General features: G+C 37.5%; 1 protein-coding gene across 1 annotated transcript in view; it reads left to right on the top strand.

Annotated features, from left to right (window-relative positions):
- The window catches only part of dok6 (docking protein 6), a 102987-nt gene that overhangs the window by 36555 nt on the left and 42952 nt on the right, over positions 1-23480 (top strand). Inside the window, exons 2-3 of the mRNA XM_051098236.1 lie at positions 4004-4111; positions 12972-13086. Of these exons, the coding sequence (XP_050954193.1) occupies positions 4004-4111; positions 12972-13086 (223 nt within the window). The remainder of the gene's footprint in view (positions 1-4003; positions 4112-12971; positions 13087-23480) is intronic.

Raw genomic sequence — 23480 nt, 5'->3', positions numbered from 1 at the left:
TATTTCTTTGTTTCTTTCTTATTTATTTTTATTTTTAGTTAAATTTTCTTTTTCTTTTTTCTGATGCTTCTTTTTTATTTTTCTTTTTAATTTTTGTTCATTTTCTTTCTTTCTATTTTATTTTAATTATTTTTTATTTCTTTTTCATTTTTGTTTTTTTTTTCTTTTTTTAGTTCATCTTTCTTTCATTTTCTTTTTCATTTTTATTTTTTAGTTCATTTTTCTTTCTTTCTTTCTTTCTTTCTTTTTTCTTTTTCTTTTTAGTTCATTTTTCTGTTTATTTCTTTGTTTCTTTCTTATTCATTTTTATTTTTAGCTACATTTTCTGTTTCTTTTTTCTTTGTTTCTATGTTTCTTTCTTTTTCATTTTAATTTTTAATTTTTATTTTTAGTTCATTTTTCTTTCCTTCTTTCTTTCTTTCTTTCTTTCTTGTTCATTTTTATTTATAGTTAACATTTCTCTTTCTTTCTGTTTCTTCGTTTCTTTCTTTTTCATTTTTATTTTTTAGTTCATTTTTCTTTCCTTCTTTCTTTCTTTCTTTCTTTCTTGTTCATTTTTATTTATAGTTAACATTTCTCTTTCTTTCTATTTCTTCATTTCTTTCTTTTTCATTTTTATTTTTTTAGTTCATTTTTCTTTCTCTTTCATTTTATTTTAATTTTTTTAGTTCATTTTTGGAACTTCAAAAGATCCATTTGGCTCAAAAATCCAGTTTGACGTGCTTTGTTTCATCTGCTTGGCTGCTTTCTAGGGTTCAGCTAAAAGTCTTTCACAAAAACAAAGTGTTACTAAGAAAGTTTGCTTCTTAGAAGGTCAGGAGGCATCTGTATGTCATACAGTCGAAACGATTTATTTGAAATGGTTTCTTCTCGCTAGCTCTGCTTGACCTAAATAAAATTGAATTCCTCGACCAAGATCAATAAAAAGATGAGATTATAGATAGCTTATGCTGTAGCGAAACATAAATAAAAATGAAAAGTATTGAATCGCCTTATCCATGTCAGAGGGCGCGTGTTTGAATAAGCAGCCTTGTCTATCACAACAGTCTGGCATCCCAAAAGTCCATGCAACAACGGCTTGCAAATCTCAAATCATCTCCATAACCACATTTGATAACAGATGGCATGCGTGCAGTGTTTCATTATTTCTGATTCACCCGTTTGCAACAATGTGGATGAAATGGGGCTATTTTGCGTGTAACCTTTTGGCTCGACACACATAGCAGGTATCAGGAGCGCCAGGCGTGCGTACAGGAATTCACCCAGATCAATTATGTTGAGTGCCAAATTAAGCATTGTTCTTTTTCCACGCACTACATCAGCGGAGTAAACAAATTAATCTCGCCCATGGATATGAATCCCGACAGGAATGCTCATACATCAACGAATGAGCTTTGGCTGCCTGCAGGAGGATATGGAGTATCCCTTCTGTAAATTAATCCTCCTAACCTTAAATGCATGCTGGGTCATATGTTTTTAAGCGTGCTCGGGTGACAATTTGCTCCTCGGCCTGACAGAATATAGGTGAGCAAAAAACAGACTCTAGATAGCATTAAAGTATTAAATTAAGATAATAAACGGTGGCACTGATCCAGGTGGACTCTTAAGCCTCTGTAAATATCCATCGTAAACGTTCAGCTACATTAGAAGAGTCGTCTGCCATTCTGTAACGCAAGATGTTTTATTATGCAAATAAATCAGAGATATTAAACAGATGTGGATGGTCCCGCTGAGAAAAGGCCATTCAGAACTCATTTGTTAATTATGAAACTGCTGGGTTATTGATTGGGCAAAGCTATGATTTTCCTCATGCCATTTGGGGAGAGAAATGTGTAAGATAATAAACATCAGGGGAAATGGATTGAAATAAGTTTGTGTGTGTGTGTGTTTGTGGATTTTTTTTTAATAGAGATTGTGCACATTCTCTCACACTCTCTCTGTTTCGTTGACCTTGAAAGGCTTGTCAGGGGAATGCGAGTGTTTAATCTGTGAAAGTCTCAGACGTTGCTGGGAGGAATGTTTTAGAGAGAAATTTAGGCTTTTATTTTTTTTTTAAATGGTACGCAGGGGGCAAACTCAGACAAATGGACATTGAAATGAGAGTGGCACTGAGATCTAGAGGTCTTTTCATGTGTTTCATGCCTCGACGGTACATTGCGCTACATCAGAAAGTATAGGCGAAGCGTTTTATTGTTTAAAAATTCCTTTTTATGGAAATGGCTTTTATATTGCAAGCAGGCTGGTAGGTGTTATCAATAATGCCTGGTGTTATGTTTGTGGAACTGTCTTCATTTTCTTTATTTTAGTTATCTTTAAGTTAATAGTTATCTTTAAGTTAACTTTAAGTTAATTTTTTCCTTTTTTATTCTGTAGCTATACATGTTTTGTATTCTATACAGGCAATAAGGATTTAAAAAAAAGTTAACTCCAAATATAGGTTGTGATTAATTGTAATATTGATTGATTAAATAGATCCGATGAATTAAAATAAGATATTTTTAAATATATGTGTGTGTATATATATATATATATATATATATATATATATATGAGTATGAGTATATATATATATATATATATATATATATATATATATAAAATTAAATCTGTTTTTTAAATTACAATTTTGATGCGTATTTTGTGTCCAAACCTTAAACACTGTAGTAAATACAATTTTTTTTAGTTCATCTTTCTTTTTCTTTTTTTCTTTCTTTTTATTTCTTTATTTTTCTTTTTATTTTTAGTTCTTTCCTCCTTTCTTCCTTTCTTCCTTCCTTTCTTTCTTTTTTCATTTTTCTTATTTAGTTAATTTTTCTTTTTCTTTTTATTATTATTTGATATATATATATATATATATATATATATATATATATTGAAATGTATTACTTTTTAAAATTAAATCAGATTTTTTTCAATTTCAATTTTTGATGAGTATTTTGTGTCCTAAACCTTAAACACTGCAGTAAATAAGTATATTTCTGTATATATCTTCAGTAGATGCTGGCTTTTTTGTGATTAACTGCAATTAAATTTTTCATTATTAAATCTGACTTTTTTTTATTAAAATTTTGGATAAAACATTTTTACTATTTAAAGTAACTGTTTTCTATGTGAATATATTTTGAAATGTAATGTCTTCTTGTAATTTCAAAGCAGAATTTTTAGCATTATTTCTCCAATTACACGATCCTTCAGAAATCATTCCAATATTCTGATTTGCTGTAAAAAATGTGTATATTTTTGTTATTATGTTAAGAACAGATGAGTTAAATTTTTTCAGGTTTCTTTAATGAATAGAAAGTTTAGAAGAACAGCTTTTATCTGAAATAGAAATGTTTTGTAACATTATAAATGTCATATAAAAAACATAATAAAAACATATAATGTTACAAAAGCTTTTTATTTCAGGTAAATGCTAATCTTTGGATCTTTCTATTCATCAAAGAATCCTGAAAAAAATTTACTCAACTGTTAAGTTAATTGATGATAATAATAATATTAATAATAATAATAATAATAATTATTATTATTATTTTTGAACAGCAAATCAGCATATTAAAATGATTTCTGAAGGATCATGTGACACTGAAGACTGGAGTAATGATGCAGAAAATGTAGCTTTGATCACAGGAATAAATTACATTTTAAAATATATATTTAAATAGTAAACGGTTATTTTAAATAGTAAAAATATTTCAAAATTGTACTGTTTTTGCTGTTTTGGATAAAATCAGTGCAGGCTTGGTTAGCAAAAGAGACTTTTTTTACTGTTAAAGACTTTGGACTGGTAGTGTATATGTTATATTTAAAATATAATAAAATTCTGTGTATTTATGTGTATTTATATTAAACAATCACATACGGTATACTACATATATAAGATCCTATATATTTTCTCCTTTTTAAATCCATTTTTTGATTAATTGCAATTTTTTATTAGAATTTTTGATGATTATTTTGTGTTAAACATTGCAGTAAATCAATATGTTTCTTTCTGTAACAGATCTTCAGAAGATGCTGGCTTGTATTCAAGAAGGCATCCAGTAAAGGACCACGGCGATTAGAGAAATATCCAGATGAAAAAGCTGCTTACTTCAGAAGCTTTCACAAGGTAATTTAGATTTCCATGCTTCATTTTACATTTCCCATATTTTATTGAATTTACCCTGATTAATAGCTTCATTTTGATCACGTTTACTAATCGGTAAATTAAGAGGCACACTGGGTCCATTCTGTTTAACATGCATCCTCGGTTCATTCCAGGCTCAAGGATAGCTCTATTCATTACCTGTGTAATTTATTTGCACAGTGCCCCTCATGAGAAGTTCCTCTGACAGTGAGAGCTTTGGCTCAAGGGTTCACGCTGTGAAAGAAGCTCGGAGTCTAATTATTTAGTTAGCAGGGGTCGGTAGGTGTTCTGGAGCGAGCGCTGCGTGATACTTTTGGAGCTGACAGTAGCTCAGGTTAAAGGTGTAAACGTGAGCACATGTCTGTTTATTTGTGTTGTGGCAGATGATAATATGATGTGCTCTCTGTGGAGTGCTGGTCAGAGGCTTGTATCTGACATTGGCATCGCTCCAGTGACTTTGAAAGTCACTGCGATAACAGATTTGATCAGATGGTCTTATCAGCATAGAGAGCCTTTACCTTAACAGTGCTGAAATTGCTTGCAGGAGTTTGGGATTTCCTCAGGTGGTTGACACATGGAGTACAAAAATTATAGATTTAATATAGATTGATTTTACATTATAGGAAAAACAGTAGTGTCCTTTTTTAAGAAAAAATGGATTTCCCATGACAGCACTAGCCAATGCATTTGTCCTACCTGATCTCATGACAAAAATGTACTTGTGGGAACTTTTTCACAAGACCCAAAATTTGTACCAATAAGTACACGTTTCCAACAATGAACACTAGAGGCGGTAAAAAAGCGAGCACTTGTGTATCATTTTCGTACACAGTTATGATTACAGCTTATGATTATTGGCAGGGGGTCGAAAATGGACACAACACTGGACGTAACAAGCTTTCTCAGTGGCTCAGCCAGCACTGAGTTGGACTTATGATGTTGAATCCATGGGTACGAATCCTGTGAAAAACATGACCTACGATGAAAGAGCTAAGAGATGAGAGTTTTAGCTTGTTTTACGATTGCGTTTTTACGTCACATTTACTTTCGTTCATACTTTCATGTAGGTTTAGGTGTAGTGCAGATGATACGTTATTCTAAAACATCACGGAGCATTAGAGTTAGAGCGACACTTAATGGACATTTCAAGTCAGAACTGACACTGACACGTACAAAACCAACATCACATAAAACGTAGCATATGTACGTTCATCTGTTCCGGGCAAAAAAGCCGAACACTCTTTTATTACATTTCACATTGAATATGTCACAAAACCTACATGGCGATATGTATTTTGCATCTTGCGAAATACGTTTTTGTCATGAGATCAGGTTGCATTTGTCAGTTAAATAAAAGTAATAAAAATGTCCTTGTTTCAGTCCATTTTAATATAAAAGTCCTTGCGACTCATTCATGAAGTCATGAAAATGTAACTTTCTCTGAAGATTCAGTCATCATCACTACAGTCCTTTTCTTAATACCATATACGGCATATTAGTTTTATGCCGTTTTTAGGTATTATTTATTGAACAATAGTGTATAAATGAACAACTATAGCCATTATAAAAGTATAATCCATTTGTACAATAGGAAATAAACACAAACACACAATTCAGTCAAAAGTAGAAAAGCAGCGCTCTAGTACATGCAGGATTTAGTTACATAAAAATAAAAAGATATGAAAAGTAACTTTGTCCTAAAGCCAAATCGATTTGCTCTAAAACAAGTAATAGATTAATAAGACCAAAGATTGGCTGTTTAGTATGACCAAAATGAATTATACCTCGTGTAACACCATCTACATAAGAGTTGGTGGCAAATTCCCAAAAGACTGGCTGAGGTGAAGCTATCCGCCATGAAACTCACATCTCCGAAAATGAACAAATTGTCAAAAAGGCACTATATTTATATATAAATCGGATGTTTGAGGTCTAAACGACTACATTCTTGCCTAAAAATGTTTTAAAACTACATTTTGTGACAGAAATAATGTTGTAACATTACAGTGAGTTTGTTCTTCTGCCATTGACGCTCACTGAGACAAATGCTGGCAGTATAGATCCGACAACAAGTGGAGTGATACAAGCGGTGAAGCGTTAAAGCGCTGATACTACTGGAATATCGCACCTTTGGAAAAGGCTCTCAGCCAATCAGATTCGGACTTTTGTATATAAATATATATACTGTTTTATGTGTATACAGTTCTTTCTGGTCCTCGAATCTGATTGGCTGAAAGGAGTGTGATATTCTGCTGATGCAACTCCAACCGCTTTACCATTTGTATCATTTCGTTTGCGGTATTTCTCACAGCAAGTGTCATGGTGGATGCCTAAATCCACTATTTCTCTATAAATATTACTGTTTTATGTCACCGAATGTAGTTTTAAGAGTTTTTTTAGTCAAAAATGTAGTTGTTTAGACTTTAAATATGCGGTTTGTTAATAAAGATAACGTAGTGGGGATGTGAGCTTCAGTGGCTGTTCAGTGCTCACGAATCCGCCAAGAGCAGCCTTACCTCATGTAATATATATATATATAGTCTACCACATGGTTCTACAGTTACTTTTCTTTTTAAAAAAAATAGGAGCACAGTCAAAATTTTAGGAGCACCTTCTAAAAAGTATAAAATTTGCCTTCCCATTATTAAGGTGATATTTGACTCCTTGATTTACAGGGGAATTTGTTTTTACCTTTGTAATGGCATTTTTCTAACTTTATTAAAAGTATGTCATCTTTTATTTCATTTTTTTTTATTATATTTTTATATTTTTTAAAATTTTCAATTAAAACAACAGAATAAGAACAAGTAGAATAAGTTACCAATCAAATGAAATCAGTATTAACCAAATTAATTTGTACTACAAAGGTGGCATTAAAAAACACAAAAGTGGCTCGTAGGTGTACTTTCATATGTTTAATGAGGCTCAGAGGTGGCATGAGTTCAATCAAATTAATACATTTATGTTAAGATCAATGTTTTAAATATTACATTTTGAATACAGAAATATTAAATGATTTAAATAACTGAAAAGATACTTTAAAAATAAAACTAAATCTGCCAGTAGGTGGCAGCAAGTCACTGATTTAATTACTGAATCATATCATTCACTTGATTCGTTCGAATGGCTGATTCATTCAGGAATAAAGCAAGAGACTCTCTTTATGAATGAGTAATTGATTCATTGACTCAGTAGATTTGTTTAAAAAACGCAGATGCATTCATAAACGAAACACTGCTGTTTAAATGGAGATGAAATGGTGACTTGTTTCAGACTATTTTTGACGACGAAATAGAGCAAAATCAGGCAATAGTGTTATAGTCAGTCAGTGTAAGTCAATTAATATTATCTTTATTTTATTGTTGTATCAAATGAATATCTCATTTACAAACTCCCTTAAAAATCATTAAAAGCTGTCACTCATCTTAGTTTGTCACGATCTTACAAAGTTTCAGTGTAATCAACAAAGCTCTCTACACTGCACAATGAATCTCTTATTTACACTCTCTCTACACTTCGAGATATGTCTGTGATACATTATTCAAAGTTGCAAAAACACATAGTAACCTTTGAAGTTCTTTGAAGACTCAAATGGTCACGCTGTAGAGCCCTGTACCAAATATGTAGATATATAAAGATCAATTTCTGATTCATTTAAATGTAAGTACATCTTACAATATTAGAATTAGGTTTATATAACATCTACTGCTAAATTAAAATCCATTAAAGGGCATTTTGCAATTGCACCGTTTCCGCCCAGGAACCAGACCCTCTTTTAGTGTGAATAATTTCAGGCATTACTTCCCTTTCCTGTCCTTAAGCCCTTTGAAAATATTCCAATTAGGGCTCATTATCAGGGCGATGGCTGATGATCTTACGCGCCGAACATGCAGAACATTCTAGAATAATGAGCACAGATGCGGCTGTAGATTAGGGCCGTGACACCGCGGTTTGATGTCGCTGCATTGTGGGAACGTGCCTTTATCAGCTCTAACAAGCCTTCTAATAAGATTACTCATTAGACATGAGGAGATGAGTGAATGTGGTACAAAGCAACAGCCCGGCTTATCAGTATGTGTGATGAAGACGCTGTAACAGACAGACTATATTACACAGACTCTGGTGGAGGTGCATCTGTCTGTGTGCTCTGATCTCCTTATTTCTTTTTTTTTTGCATATGAAGTTTTGATTTTAAGTTACAATGGGTAGATATGATTTCACATTATACCTGATTCTATTTTATATTATTATAAAATAGTCTTAGCTTCAGACGTCATGCCCGTGGTCTGACTTCCTGACCAGAATAAACTGCAGTATCGGCCAGACCGTTTGATGTATAGTCAAAGGTCTGGCTATGTGAGACTAGCGCTAGATATTTTCAGAAGATGCTTCCTCCTCACACTCATCAATGCGTCATCCATTCACTATGACGCAGCGGAGCCGGAGAAGTTCTTTCAAAGTCTTGAGCAAAGCCTTCATCAGATTCATAATCCTTGAACCCACACTCAGCACAACACAAACACATTCAAAGGCAAACACCTCCTCTCAGTTGCCACAGGCAAATCATATGTCTCAAACCAAGAAATGCCATCGGCAAGACTGAGAGGTGAGATGTAGTGTCTCCTGTCTCGACTGCATTTTAAGTATTTTAACAGAGTTCGAAGTAGTGTTGGTAAACTTGGTGCAACATTGTTGGTGTGACTCTGGAAGATGAAGTGAAATGTACCTGAAGAGCCCTTTAAATATAGACCGTGCTTATTTTTGTACTCTCAGTAAGCAGGTTGCTTTTCTCTGAGGTAATGTTGTTTGTCATGGTTGTGGAAACATTTTAAATCATGGATGAAAATATCTTGTTATTTAAATTCACGTCCCTTCTAGCCTAATTTATTAAAGCACATGCAATCACAAAACAATATCAGCGTTCATTCATTCTAATTGCAGTATGGTGACGGCTTAGTCATGTCTCTAATTATCCCATTAACTTCCTTAGTGTACTGGATGAAATGATTTGCAAGATAAATTGGTAAAAAAAAAAACATTTATTTTCTCTCTTTAAATCACTGGTTTTCAACCTTTTTATCTCCAGAACCCTTGTTGTTCACAAAAAAGCTAATGCCCCATGACTTTTACAGTTTTTACTGTATACAAGCATACTGGCTGTTTATTAAAAGAGAAGTCCACTTCCAGAACAACAAATTACAAATAATTTACTCACCCCCTTGTCATCCATGATGTTCATGTCTTTCTTTCTTCAGTTGTAAAGAAATTATGTTTTTTGAGGAAAACATTTCAGCATTTTTTCTCCATATAATGGACTGATATGGTGCCCCGATTTTGAACTTCCAATATGCATATAAACTATCCCAACCGAGGAAGAAGGGTCTATCTAGCGTAACGATTGGTTATTTTAATAAAAATAATACAATTTATATACTTTTTAATGCCAAATGCTTGTCTCGTCTTACTCTGCCTGGACTGTTTTTTTCCGGTTCATGACAGTTAGGGTATGTCGAAAAACTCCCATCTCATGTTCTCCCTCAACTTCAAAATCACCCTATATCGCCGTTTTACCTTTTTTGTTAAAGGTGTTTGATCTTTTTTTTGCATGTTCACTTTGCAAAGACTTGGTCGGAACTTCTGCAATAATGTAGGATGATTTTGAAATGATTTTTGAAGTTGAGGGAGAAAATACGGTCAGAGTTTTTCGACATACCCTAACTGTCTTGAGCCAGAATACACAGAGTTCAAGGAGAGCAAGACATGACGAGTGTATTCGCTAAACAGTATTCGCTAGATAAAACTCTTCTTCATTGGCTGGGATCATTTACAAGCGCATTTGGGATCGTTTAAAGCCGTATTTAAACTGCCGTTTGGAAGTTCAAAATCGGGGCACCATAGCAGTCCATTATATGGGAAAAAATGCTAAAATGTTTTCTTCAAAAAAACACAATATCTTTACGACTGAAGAAAGAAAGACATGAACATTGTGGTGAGTAAATTATTTGTAAATTTGTTGTTCTGGAAGTGGCATCCTCCACCATACTTAAAAAGGACATATTAATGCTTCAACCTGAATGACTGTATTTTAGATCTCTTAACCCTGCCTAATAGCTAAACTTAACAACTATCTTATTAACTATTAATAAGTAGCAAATTAGGAGTTTATTGAGGCAGAAGTTATAATTAATAATTAGTTAATAGTGAGAATTGGTCCCCAGACTATTGCGTGAACAAAATATATACGAACAGTTCAGATGCAAAACCAGCTAAAAGTCATCTTGGTCAAAAATGAGATAATGATAAGTGAATGCTCTCGACACAATAGTATACGTCCATAAAATACTTTTACTACTTCAAACTCGCTAAATTCCAGCCTCAGCCCAATCAGAAGTACTGGTACTTATGTAGAAACCTATACAAAGTAGCCAGAAATAAACGCTAATTTTAAAGAAAAATGTCAGATGGATTTAGAGGCTTTTGCATCTGAACTCTTCATATGTATTTTTTTATTTATACAAATTCTACCTTCTACCTTTACAGTTTGGACTAGAAAAGTTTGTTTATTATAACAATGCCGATGAAGTTATTAGATTATTAGATTACTATTAATTGACTCAGAATTGTCAGATAAAAGTCATAACTCACATTTCTGACTTTTTTCTCAGACTTGTGTGTTTGTATCTTGCTATTTTGATTTTGACTTTATTTTTATTTTGACTCTTACACTTTATATCCCGCAGTTCTCACAATTTTTTTCCCTTCAGAATTGAGATAAAAACTCACAATTGTTAGTATCTTAGAATTCTGACTTTTTCTCACAATTGCGTGTTTATGTCTCGCAATTCTGACTTTTTTCCTCAGAATTGTTAGATATAAACTCACAGTTGTGTATTCTAAAGTTAGAATTGTGGGATATAAACTCACAATTCAGAGAAAAAAGGTCACAATTGTGAAAAATTTATCAGAATTGTGCAATTCTGACTTAATATCTCACAATTCTGACTTTATAACTTGCTATTTTAATTTTTTTATTCAGTGGTGGAAATGGGCTTGCATAGTTTTGTCCCATTTTACATCATTTTAAGTTTTAATCTTGAGACTCCCTTGGATTGCGAGATAGAAACAATTTTTCTTAGAATTGCTGTTTAATTCTTTAATAATTCTAGCTGTATAATTTGCAATTGCAAGTTTATATCCTACAATTCTGACTTTATATCTTGCAATTCTGACTTTATATCTGACTTTTGTATCTTGCAATAAGATAAGAAGAGATAAGAATATCTCTTATAAGAAGAATATCTCCATTAGAAGAGATATAAACTCACAATTCTGAGAAATTAAATCATAATTGCAAGATATAAATAGGCAATTTTGACTTTTTTCTCAGAATTGTGTCACAATAAATGTGCAATTACGAGTTATAAAGTCAGAATTGCGAGATATAAAGTTAAAATTGTGGGATATAAACTTGCAATTGCAAGAAATATAGTCAGAATTGTGAGATAAAAAGTCAGAACTCATAATTCTGACATTTTTCTTTGACTTGTGTGTTTGTATTTCACAATTCTGACTTTTTTCTCAGAATTATGAGTTAAAAACTTGCAATTCTAAGGAAAAAAAGATCGAAACTATTTTTTTAAATCATATTTTCACTATTCTGGCTGTATAATTTGTAGTTGTGAGTTTATATCCCACAATTCTGACTTTGTAACTTGCAATTGTTAGTTTATATCTCACAATTCTGAGAAGATAATTTGTATCACAATCCTGAGAAAAAAAAGTGATAATTGCAAGTTATAAATAGGCACTTTTGACTTTAATGTAAGCATGCAATTCCAAGTTATACAGTCAGAATTGCGGGATATAAACACGCAGTGGCAAGAAATGAAGTTTCAGACTTGCTTGAAGTTTCAGACTTGCTTGTATGTATCTCACAATACTGATTTTTGTGTTGCAATTGCGAGTTTATATTTCGCAATTCTGACTTTTTTTCTTACTTATGTATTTGTATCTCACAATTCTGACTATTTTCGAGCAATTGTGAGTTAATATCTTGTAATTCTGACTTTTTCTTGCAATTGCGAGTTTTTTAAAATTCTGACTTTTTTCTCACAATTGTGAGTTTATATCTCGCAATTCTGACTTTTCTTTCAGACTTGCATGTTAGTTTCTTACAATTCTGACTTTTTCTCACAATTGCGTGTTTATATATTTTGCAATTCTGACTTTTTTTCTTAGAATTGTTAGATATAAACTCACAACTGTATATTCTAAAGTTAGAATTGTGGGATATAAACCCGCAATTCAGAGAAAAAAGGTCACAATTTGCGAGATACAAAAAAAATTCTTAATGTCTCACAATTCTAACTTTATAACTTGCTATTTTACAATTTTTAATCAGTGGTGGAAATTGGCTTCCATAGTTTTGTCCTATTTTACATCATTTTAGGTTTTAATCTTGGGACCCCCTTGGAATTTTCCAAACCCCTGGTTGAGAACCATTGCTATAGGTCATTTAAGAATAACAAAGTATTTGGTAAAGAAAAATGTAAACTTATCATTGTAAAAATATACCAGAACGTATACGAAAATATTCTGAATATTACGATTTATTTTAAGTTTCCAATGCTCTTTAGTGTTTGTCATTAGCGTGACAATAGAGACAGTCAGCGTTAACTCTCATCTCCATTTCTCCCCAAAGCCAGGCACTGCAGTAATTTCAAATCATTTCATTTTCAGATAACAGTAACTACATTACCTCAGTGTCATCCTCCTTTCTTCGTTTCCTCCTCCTCTAGAGTTTGTTAATTTTGGTAATGAGTTTTGTCGTCTTCTTCCGCAGATAACTGAGCTCCACAACATTAAGAACATTACTCGGATGCCACGAGAGACCAAGAAACACGCAGTGGCAATTATTTTCTGCGATGAGACGTCAAAGACATTTGCCTGTGAGTCAGGTAAGCACTGTCTCCAACTCTGAGAAAAGTCTTTGTTGTAGTGCTGGATTTCATCCAAAGTGGCTTAATTTATTCTGTATTTCAGGATGTGCAAGTATTGATTTTCACATATCAGGAATATTCCTTGATTTTTTCCTTTTATACCTTGAAACTAAAAAAGACACAGCAAACGTTCAGTTATTAAGGCTAGTGAGTGTTAGAAGAGCCCATTGGGATGCACAGAATAGATTTTTTTTAAATTGTGTCATAGATTGTGTCATAGAGAATGAATACAGCCAAAGGCAACAGGCGGATCAGCCGTTAGAAAACAAAACAACAAGAGAAAGGCTTAACACACAAACACACGTTTGAAATATGAATGAGATACTTTACTCACCATTAGCTTGGCAGCAGAAAGCGTCTTTTCCCATGTGTTTTCTTTCCTCTCACAGTGTGAATCTTGTAGTGGAAAGATGGCAATGTCAAAACTGATCAAAGCGCTTTCACAGGAAAAAAAAACTACACCCAGAATATAAACATGAATAAGTGCTAGGTTGCAAAACAGTTGCAGTTTAGGTGAATGTTTAATATTCAGTTCTGGGATTTGCCACATTTGTCATTTTGCTGTGGCAAATAATGCATGAATAACTAGGAATGCACAGTATAATCTGACCAATACTGGAATCGGCATAATAATTTGCTTATAGTTTTCACACAGGAGAGACAGGAGAGAGGTGTTGTTTCCAAACAAAAGGAAATATATCTGTGTCAACATCAGCTATCGACCAAAATTAGTTGAAAAATATCGGCATAACGGCATATCGGATATCGGCAAAAATCCAGTATCGTGCATCCCTGTGATCATGGGGGAGATTTGACTCATGAGTCGGGGGGCAAGAAAAAAAATGGGGGAAAAAAAGCTAAAGAAAAGCTCTTTTTTGGATAAGCTTTGAATCAATGCCTTACCTTATTGTCATGCACCAAAGCAGTGAATACAGCACAGTCAAGAATAACTTACAGAGGTTGCCAACGTTTACTAAATTGTGGACAAATCTGGCTATGCTTCCCGTTCAGTTGATGGCCTTTCATTTTTAACCAGAAATGTGCATGCTGCTTTCCAGATTTCTCGTGTCACTTGAAATGTATCCGTTTAGATTCGTTGTTACTAAAGGTGAAAAACTTGATGGCAATGAAATTAAGCTACTGGCTGGTATGTCCCGGTAGAGCCCTGCATTTCAGCCCGAGCCCGACGGGTCTCGACTTTTTTATGCCCCTACGGCTGGGCTTCGGGCCAATTTTCACATCATAGTTCAGACGCGGGCCGGGCTTCGGGCCTGTTAGGCTTCTCCTTATTTTTATATAATTTAGACATCCACCAAATATGGTCATGAAGAAACAAAATCTGCGTTTGTGGAAACAACACGAGACTTCACATTTGCTTTCACTTTCGAGAATAACTCGGAAGGCTTTTAGTATCTCCGTCAGCAGCACAGAGCACGCCTTCAGCGCAAGCAATAGGCTAAAGCTTGCTGCAAAGCACCGGCAAAAGTTATTACCATGAATGTGTCGAGGGGAAATAGTAAGGAGATTTTTTAATTAATTATTAATAAGCTAGTGTTTTATGAGTCAGTGTCGCAAGGATGAAGTTGCCAATCCTGACTCGACATCTCTTTGGATGCGCCTTTAGAGAGAAATGCATATTTACAGATTACGTCATGAAAAAGTTTTTGTTTTCGATTTGCTTTATTTCGTTAAGTTATAATTTAAAGCTTTCTATAGATATATATCATGTCTGTGAGGTAAGTATTCGCTGAGTTTCGGTTCATTTTTGTGAAGCGCTCCTGTTGAGATGACAGAAAGCGTGTCATCTTTTGTTTGCAACGTTTTGTCGATATTGTGAGTGCACACAAATAAAAGTGGTGTAACGTGAACACTGAGGTGGTGTAGAATCCAATTGCAGAAGTTTATTATAAACAACAGCAAACATACACGATGAAACAGGCAAAGGGTCAATAACCGGAGAAGCAGTCCAAAACGTAAACGTAATCCAAACAGCAGAGAGTTTAAACAGGCAGTGGGTCAAATACCAAGCAGACAGTCCATGAAAGCAACCGTAACAATAGGGAAATCCAGGGAGCGATAGTCAAAGGGCAGAAAAGGGTCAAACCTTGAAAACAGTCCAAACGTGCAAACAATCCAACAGGGGTAATCCGTGAAATCAAGAGTCCATAAACAAAGCAAGGTCGCAACAGGTAATCCAACAGAGTAATAATAAACGCTTGGTAAGGCAGGTGAAACTGGCAATACTTCGCGACGTGTGAGCACATGGTGAGTCCTTATATACTGCCAAACAGGAAGTGACAGTAGAAGCAGCAGAGGGAGCATGCAGGCAGTACTGGGGTGAAGGCTCCCTCTGCTGGCTTGGCGTTACAGAATCCCCCTAGGAGCGACTCCTGGCGCTCAAACAACAGTCCAGGTGGGTGGGGGAACAGAGGCAAAACAGGGGGTGGGATGGAGGGCCAGGTCCATGTAGAGCAGGTGGGCCTAGATCGTGGAGCAGGGACAGACAGTGAAGCACTGGAGGACCTGGACCATGGAGTAGTGGCAGACAGTGAAGCACAGGAGGACCTGGGCCATGGAGCAGTGGCAGACAGTGAAGCACTGGAGGACCTGGACCATGGAGCAGTGGCAGACAGTGAAGCACTGGAGGACCTGGGCCGTGGGGCTGTGGCAGACAGTAGAACCCTGGAGGTCCTGGGCCGTGGTGCCGTGGCAGACAGTGAAGCACTGGAGGACCTGGGCCGTGGGGCTGTGGCAGACAGTAGAACCCTGGAGGTCCTGGGCCGTGGTGCCGTGGCAGACAGTAGAAACCTGGAGGACCTGGGCCGTGGAGCGACAGCAGACCGTGAAATACTGACGTGCCTGGGCCGCAGAGCAATGACAGACAGTGGAACACTGGAGGTCCTGGGCCGTGAAGCAGTAGCAGACCATGAAGTACTGGAAGGCCAGGGCCGTGGCACAATGGCAGAGTAGGGAACCATGGTGGGGCAGGCAGAGCAGACAGAACAGGAGGCCATAGCGAGGCAGGCAGAGCAGGCAGAGCAGGGAGCCGTGGCGAGGCAGGCAGAGCAGACAGAACAGGGGGCCATAGCGAGGCAGGTAGAGCAGGCAGAGCAGGAAGCCATGGCGAGGCAGGCAGAGCAGGCGTAGCAGGGAGCCATTGCAGGGCAGGCAGAGCGGTGTGCAAATGAATGATTTCTTTGGCCTTCTTGATAGCGACATGGCGGGCAGAGAGTTCATGATAGGACGCCGCCCCCATAGGAGGATCTACAGCTTGCGCTGACACCTCTGGGGGCATGGGCGCAGATGCTTGGGCAGGTGTGGCAGGGCAATTATAAATGGCCTTCATGGCCGTGACTGGACAGGCAGAGAGTCCGTGGGGAAACGCCGCCCCTTGAGGAGATTCTGCAGCCGGAGCTGCCACTTCTGGGGGCATTGGCGCAGAGTCCTTAACAGAGGAGGCCTCTGACGTAGACTCGTGGACAGACGAGGCCTCTGGCGCAGACTTGTGGACAGGTGAGGCCCCTAGAGCAGACTCGTGGATAGACGAAGCTTCTGAAGCGGTCTCGTAGACAGACGAAGCTTCTGGAGCGGTTTCGTAGACAGGCGAGGCCTCCGGGGCAGACTCGTGGACCGGTGAGGCCTCGGGAGCAGACTTTTGGACAGAAGAGGCCTCTGGAGCACAGTATGCTGCCCACATACTGAGGATGGCTACGGCCATTACAGGCAGCACAGCAGCTAGTGGGGTGTCTGTTGACCTTGTGGGTGCTGATGTTATGGGCTTGTGGCTTGTGAATGTGGGCTCTGCGTGGCTTGGGAGCGTGGGTTCTGCGTGGCTTGGGAGCGTGGGCTCTGCGTGGCTTGGGAGCGTGGGCTCTGCGTGGCTTGGGTTAGAAATGTTATAGGGGACCAGATGAGGATTTGGTAGGATAATAGCTTTTTGCCTTGAGTTAGGGAGGCTTGCCGTTGCCTTGAGTCAGGGAGGCCTGCCGTGGCCGGACTTGACTCAGGGAGGCCTGCCGTGGCCGGACTTGACTTGGGAAGAACAGCGGTGACTTGACCTGGCTCGTGCAGTCCAGCTGTGACTTGACTTGGCTTGTGAAGGTCAACTGTGACTTGACTTAGCTCAGGGACAATAGCAGCAACTTGACTTGGCTCATGAAGAACAACCGTGGCGTGGCTTAGCTCAGGGAAGACAGCAGCAATTTGACTTGGCTTGTGAAGATCTGCTGTAACCTGGCTTGACTCAGGAACAACATGGCTTGACTCAGGAACAACATGGCTTGACTCAGGAACAACATGGCTTGACTCGTGGGGAACAGCTGTGACTTGGCTTGACTCGTGGGGAACAGCTGTGACTTGGCTTGACTCGTGGGGAACAGCTGTGACTTGGCTTGACTCGTGGGGAACAGCTGTGACTTGGCTTGACTCGTGGGGAACAGCTGTGACTTGGCTTGACTCGTGGGGAACAGCTGTGACTTGGCTTGACTCGTGGGGAACAGCAGCTGTGACTTGACTCTGTTGCTTGACTTGACTCTGAAGCTTGACCGGACTCTGAAGCTTGACTGGACTCTGAAGCTTGACCGGACTCTGAAGCTTGACCGGACTCTGAAGCTTGACCGGACTCTGAAGCTTGACCGGACGCTGTAGCTTGGCCGGACGCTGTAGCTTGGCCGGACTCTGTAGCTTGGCTGGACTCTGTAGCTTGGCCGGACGCTGTAGCTTGACTTGACCCTGGAACTGGACTTGACTTGGGAGCCTGACTGGACTTGGAAACTTGACTTGACCCTGGAACTCGACTTGACTTGGAAGCCTGACTGGACTTGGAAACTTGATTTGACCCTGGAACTCGACTGGACTTGGAAGCTTTTGACCCTTGATCAGCAGCTGTAGCTTGACTTGACCTTGGAGCTTGACTTGACCTTGGAGCTTGACTTGACCTTGGAGCTTGACTTGACCTTGGAGCTTGACTTGACCCTGGAGCTTGACTTGACCCTGGAGCTGCAACTGTAGCTTGATTTGGTTCTGTAGCTTGGCTTGGTTCTGTAGCTTGACTTGGCACAGGAACAGTAGCTGCCATTTTAGCTGCCCATACAGCCAATAGGGGTGAGTCCAGTACATGGGCCATCATGAGGCATGGCTTGGAAACAGCGATTATTTTGTGGAGTGGCTCTGGAATGGTGGCCATCTTGTGAACAGGTTTGGGGATGGCGGCCTTTTTGTGGACTGGCTCTGGGATGGCGGCCATTTTGTGTGCAGACTCTGGCGTGGCGTGAGCAGGCCCTGGAGCGGCAGGCATGGCGTGAGCAGGCCCTGGAGCGGCAGGCATGGCGTGAGCAGGCCCTGGAGCGGCAGGCATGGCGTGAGCAGGCTTTGGCTTGGTGGATGTGGCTTGAACAGGCTTTGGCTTGGCAGGCATGACGTGCACAGGCTGTGGTGTGGTGGTTACTGCGGGATTGCGGGGTCCCTCGTCCACAATCCCAACAGTGTATGGTGATCCGCTTAGGAGCAGAGCATGATCGATATATTCCTCCAGTGACCAACAAATTTTTCCCCCTGGCAGACGTGAACTAATGGGCTCGTTCAAACCAAAACGAAAAAAGTCCTTAAGTGCCACATCATTAAAATCTACTTGATAACACAGTCCACAAAAATCCTCGACATACTCCTCTATGGACCGGTCGCCTTGACGAAGGCAGATGAGACGGGATACTGCTGGGTTCATGATTCTGGTTGTGTGTGCGCTGTAACTTCTGCTGGCTTCAGGGGAGGCGAAGTATTCTGTAACGTGAACACTGAGGTGGTGTAGAATCCAATTGCAGAAGTTTATTATAAACAACAGCAAACATACACGATGAAACAGGCAAAGGGTCAATAACCGGAGAAGCAGTCCAAAACGTAAACGTAATCCAAACAGCAGAGAGTTTAAACAGGCAGTGGGTCAAATACCAAGCAGACAGTCCATGAAAGCAACCGTAACAATAGGGAAATCCAGGGAGCGATAGTCAAAGGGCAGAAAAGGGTCAAACCTTGAAAACAGTCCAAACGTGCAAACAATCCAACAGGGGTAATCCGTGAAATCAAGAGTCCATAAACAAAGCAAGGTCGCAACAGGTAATCCAACAGAGTAATAATAAACGCTTGGTAAGGCAGGTGAAACTGGCAATACTTCGCGACGTGTGAGCACATGGTGAGTCCTTATATACTGCCAAACAGGAAGTGACAGTAGAAGCAGCAGAGGGAGCATGCAGGCAGTACTGGGGTGAAGGCTCCCTCTGCTGGCTTGGCGTTACAAGTGGACCCTTTACAGTTCCGAATGATGTATCATTCTTACTTTTATCAGCAAAAATTACGGAATATTTTAAGTTGTTTCCACTGAAAAAAGTTATCGCGCTGGCGCCTCCATGTCCTGCAAAGCGGCTTTAGCTTCCACTCTTCGCACAAATGATTGGATATGCGCCTAATAGCACACATTTATCTAGCTTTAACGTTTAAACTAACGTTGTTTTATACTTGAACTGTTTTATATCTACACATTTTATTTTAGGCAAGTCGTGATGATTTGAGAAGGCAAAATATATCAGACTATGATCAGTCTTCCACTGGACGCTTTGTCGTTACTTTAAAAAACAAAAAGTTATATTTAACGAAACAAAAATGCTTCAAAACATTTTTTCTAAATTATCTTGATTAAAAAGACATAATCACTTTGCCATTGCATACAAAACTGAACTGTTTTAATAGCTGAAACAGTAGTATAAGCTGTTTTGGGAGAAGGGGGAAAAAAGACAGGCTCGGGTCGGACTCGGGCCGAGAATAGTTTGCCAGATCTTCAATTGCTTTCGTTTGAGGGTATTTAGCACCGTCTAGTACCTCCGTACAACCGGACCTGGGCATGGCTATCCGCTCCAATTGCAGCGTGGCTGACATTGGGAATGACTTGCCTCCCCCTAATGTCGCCCATGCCTGTGATTAACTATAAGTGTAACAGTGTGTTTATTTGAGAGAAATTTTTGAAATACCATTCAAAGATTTTGGAGTTGTTGGCGCCGATAGCTTTGCGGGCAGTGCCGACATGTTGCGCTACAGGCATCCCGAGTTCGAATCCGAGCTCAAACACCTTTCCCGATCCCACCCCCTTCTCTCTCTCTCCCACTTCGCTTCCTGTCCTTTATGATCTGTCCTATTATAATAAGGGCCAAAAATAAATCTTAAAAAAAAAAGTATCACGATTATATGGTAATTATTCATATTATGGTATCTGAAAGATTATAAGATTATTTTGAATTGAAATAAAACTTTACAATATTAGTTTTTACGGTATTTTTGATTAAACAAATGCAGCCTTTGTGAGCATAAGAGCTTTATTTACAAATTCTTATCATACCCCAGACTTTTGTGTAGGTCTTATGGTGTTCAAAATACATATGGATATGTATGTATGAATAAATTTATATGGATAAATATGCTTCATCCGCCTCTGTGCATAATATTTCAGACCAAGAACCTGCATCTAGTTTAACATGCCACTAACTGCACAGATAAAATGCTGAATCATGAGTATTATAAGTTAAGTCATTCACAAGAGCATAAAAAACACCTTCTTTTTATGTATATAGCCTTATTTAAATATTTATAATTTATAATGAGCTGAATTTGCAGAGCTCAGCGCTGTTGAATGGAATTACACTGAAAAAGAGACATTTGTATACATTTTCTAGTGATGATGGCAGCAGTTATTTACGAGATCATTGAATTGAATGTAACCAGGTGTATATCCACGCATGATGCAGTGTAGACAAGCACCCTTTCTATTTTTAAAGCCAAAATCCAGCATCTGGATTGCAGCGATAGGGCAATAAAAATTTTTTGGTCCCACTTTATATTAGGTGGCCTTAACTGCCATGACTTACATATAAATTAATCATGTGAAACAATGCACTTATTGTGTACATGCATGTTTTGTACTTATATTTTAAAAAATACCTGCATGTAATTACATCTGTAATTAATTTCTGTAATTTCTTTGCACCTTAACCCACCCTTAAACCTAGGCATAACACCAAACCTGTCCCTAACCTTACTTGGATCCCACCTCAATAGCAGCAAAACTGTTTTACAATACAATATGAACACAATAAGTACATAGTACATATTTTTTGATGTAAGTGCATAGCAGTCAAGGCCACCTAATATTATTGATGGGGTAACAATTGATGGGGTAAAATACACATTTTTTGGTGGGGTTCCCCTTGTAAAATTTGCATTTCAGGGGATAAATATCAAGTTTTTGGGGTTGCTTAAACCCGCAGATATGAAAAACAACCAACAGCAACAGTAGTTTGGGTTTCCATCCAAAGTTGCAAATTTACTTAGTGCGCAAAACTTAAATATCGCTTAAAACATTTGCGAACACAGTCTTGTAACACAGTTCTTCGAGGCAATTATACAAAAATACCTTGATGGCAGACATTGCTCAGGCATCTTAAAATGACCATAACAACATTTCAGATGCTGTGCAATGAGATCAGTCTGCTAGTCAAATTATCCTGTCACATAACGCAGTCACATGACTTTTTTGGTGCGTGTGGAGAAATTAATTCTTGAAATGCATTTCCATCTACCATTATTTGCATTGACCCTTTTGCTGTAAAGTGTAAAAACAATTGTCAGGCCTGTGACACTCTCTGCAGTCATTTGTTATAATGCGTAATGTACATTAGCTCTATTGTTTATAATACATTGTGTATTTTAACACTTTTTGTTCAGTAAAACCATATGATTTCTTGGTTTTTATACTTTATTTTTGACCTAATTATAATTGCCTCATTGCTATTATATATGTATTTTTAGTCATTTTAATGACTATTGATGACTTAGGTCTATTTTTATTACTACAGTATTAGGGCTGTCAGTTTAAGACAAAGTTTTACAGATGATGTGCAATGTCAGAAGATGCCAATGTCTTTCTTTCTTCAGTCTTAAAGAAATTGTTTTTTGAGGAAAACATTTCAGGATTTTTCTCCACATAATGGACTGATATGGTGCCCTGAGTTTGAGCTTCCAAAATGCAGTTTAAATGTGGCTTCAAACGATCCCAAATGTGGTTGTAAATGATCCCAGCTGAGGAAGAAGGGTCTTATCTAGTGAAACGATTATAAAAAATTACAAAAAATTATACAATTGATATACTTTTTAATGTCAAATTCTCACCTTGTCTTACTTTGCTGAACTTTTTTCCGGTTCATGACAGTTAGGGTATGTCGAAAAACTCCCATCTCATGTTCTCCCTAAATTTCAAAATTATTAATTTTTAAAATTAATTAATTCTTAATTTCAATGATTTTTGAAATTGAGGGAGAAAATAAGATGGGAGTTTTTCGACCCTAACTGTCTTGAGCGAGAATACACAGAGTTCAAGCAGACAAGATGAGCATTTGAGATTAAAAAGTATTTTAAATTGTTTTTTTTTTTTAAATTAAAATAACCAATTGTTTCGTTAGATAAAACCATACTTCCTCAGCTGGGATTGTTTACAACCGCATTTGGGATCATTTGAAGCCGCATTTAAACTGCATTTTGGGCACCAATGAAGTCCATTATATGGAGAAAAATTATGAAATGTTTTCCTCAAAAAACATAATTTGTTTACGACTAAAGAAAGAAAGACATGAACATCTTGGATGACAAGGGGGTGAGTACATAATATGTAAATTTTTGTTCTAGAAGTGGACTTCTCATTTAACTTAATTGACAAATATGACATAGGGCAACAACTCTATAAATGCAGTTATGCCCTAAAATTCAAGATATTGGTGCATAAAATACCCCTGTATGCATTCTGTCTCATATTTATATATATCGCATATCACAGGATATCACACGGGCAGCAAGAGCGATATGACACGAGTGCTGATTTGTCCTGATATATCACAAGCTTAAATGCTTAAATTTTATTCAACAGTTCAGTGAACAAGAAGTTATATTTTAAACGCTATATTATGTGTTTTTGCTTAATGTTGCAGAGACCATGTTACCTTTGAAGTCACAGCTGATTTATTGCACATCCCTAACCAACTCAGCGGTGTTTAGTTTCTGAACAAATCTGCATTTTGAACGAATCGTGTGAATCAATGATTCAAAGGCCCATTCATAAAGAGACAAATTTACTTAATTCTTAAATGACTCAGGATGTAATGTAATTAAATATATATATATAGAATAATTGAACAGATTATCCAAAATAATCGTTAGTGACAGCCTTAATTTCCACCCACAATAATGTGTGGAAAAAGGAAAAATGGACATATCATAATATTACAAATCCTTTGACCAAAAGAAGTGGTAAACGTGTC

This window comes from Labeo rohita, chromosome 24 (genome assembly GCF_022985175.1).
Source record: "Labeo rohita strain BAU-BD-2019 chromosome 24, IGBB_LRoh.1.0, whole genome shotgun sequence".
NCBI lineage: Eukaryota > Metazoa > Chordata > Actinopteri > Cypriniformes > Cyprinidae > Labeo > Labeo rohita.
The sequence above is the reverse complement of the archived record's forward strand: the minus strand, read 5'-3'. Positions and strand labels throughout refer to the sequence as shown.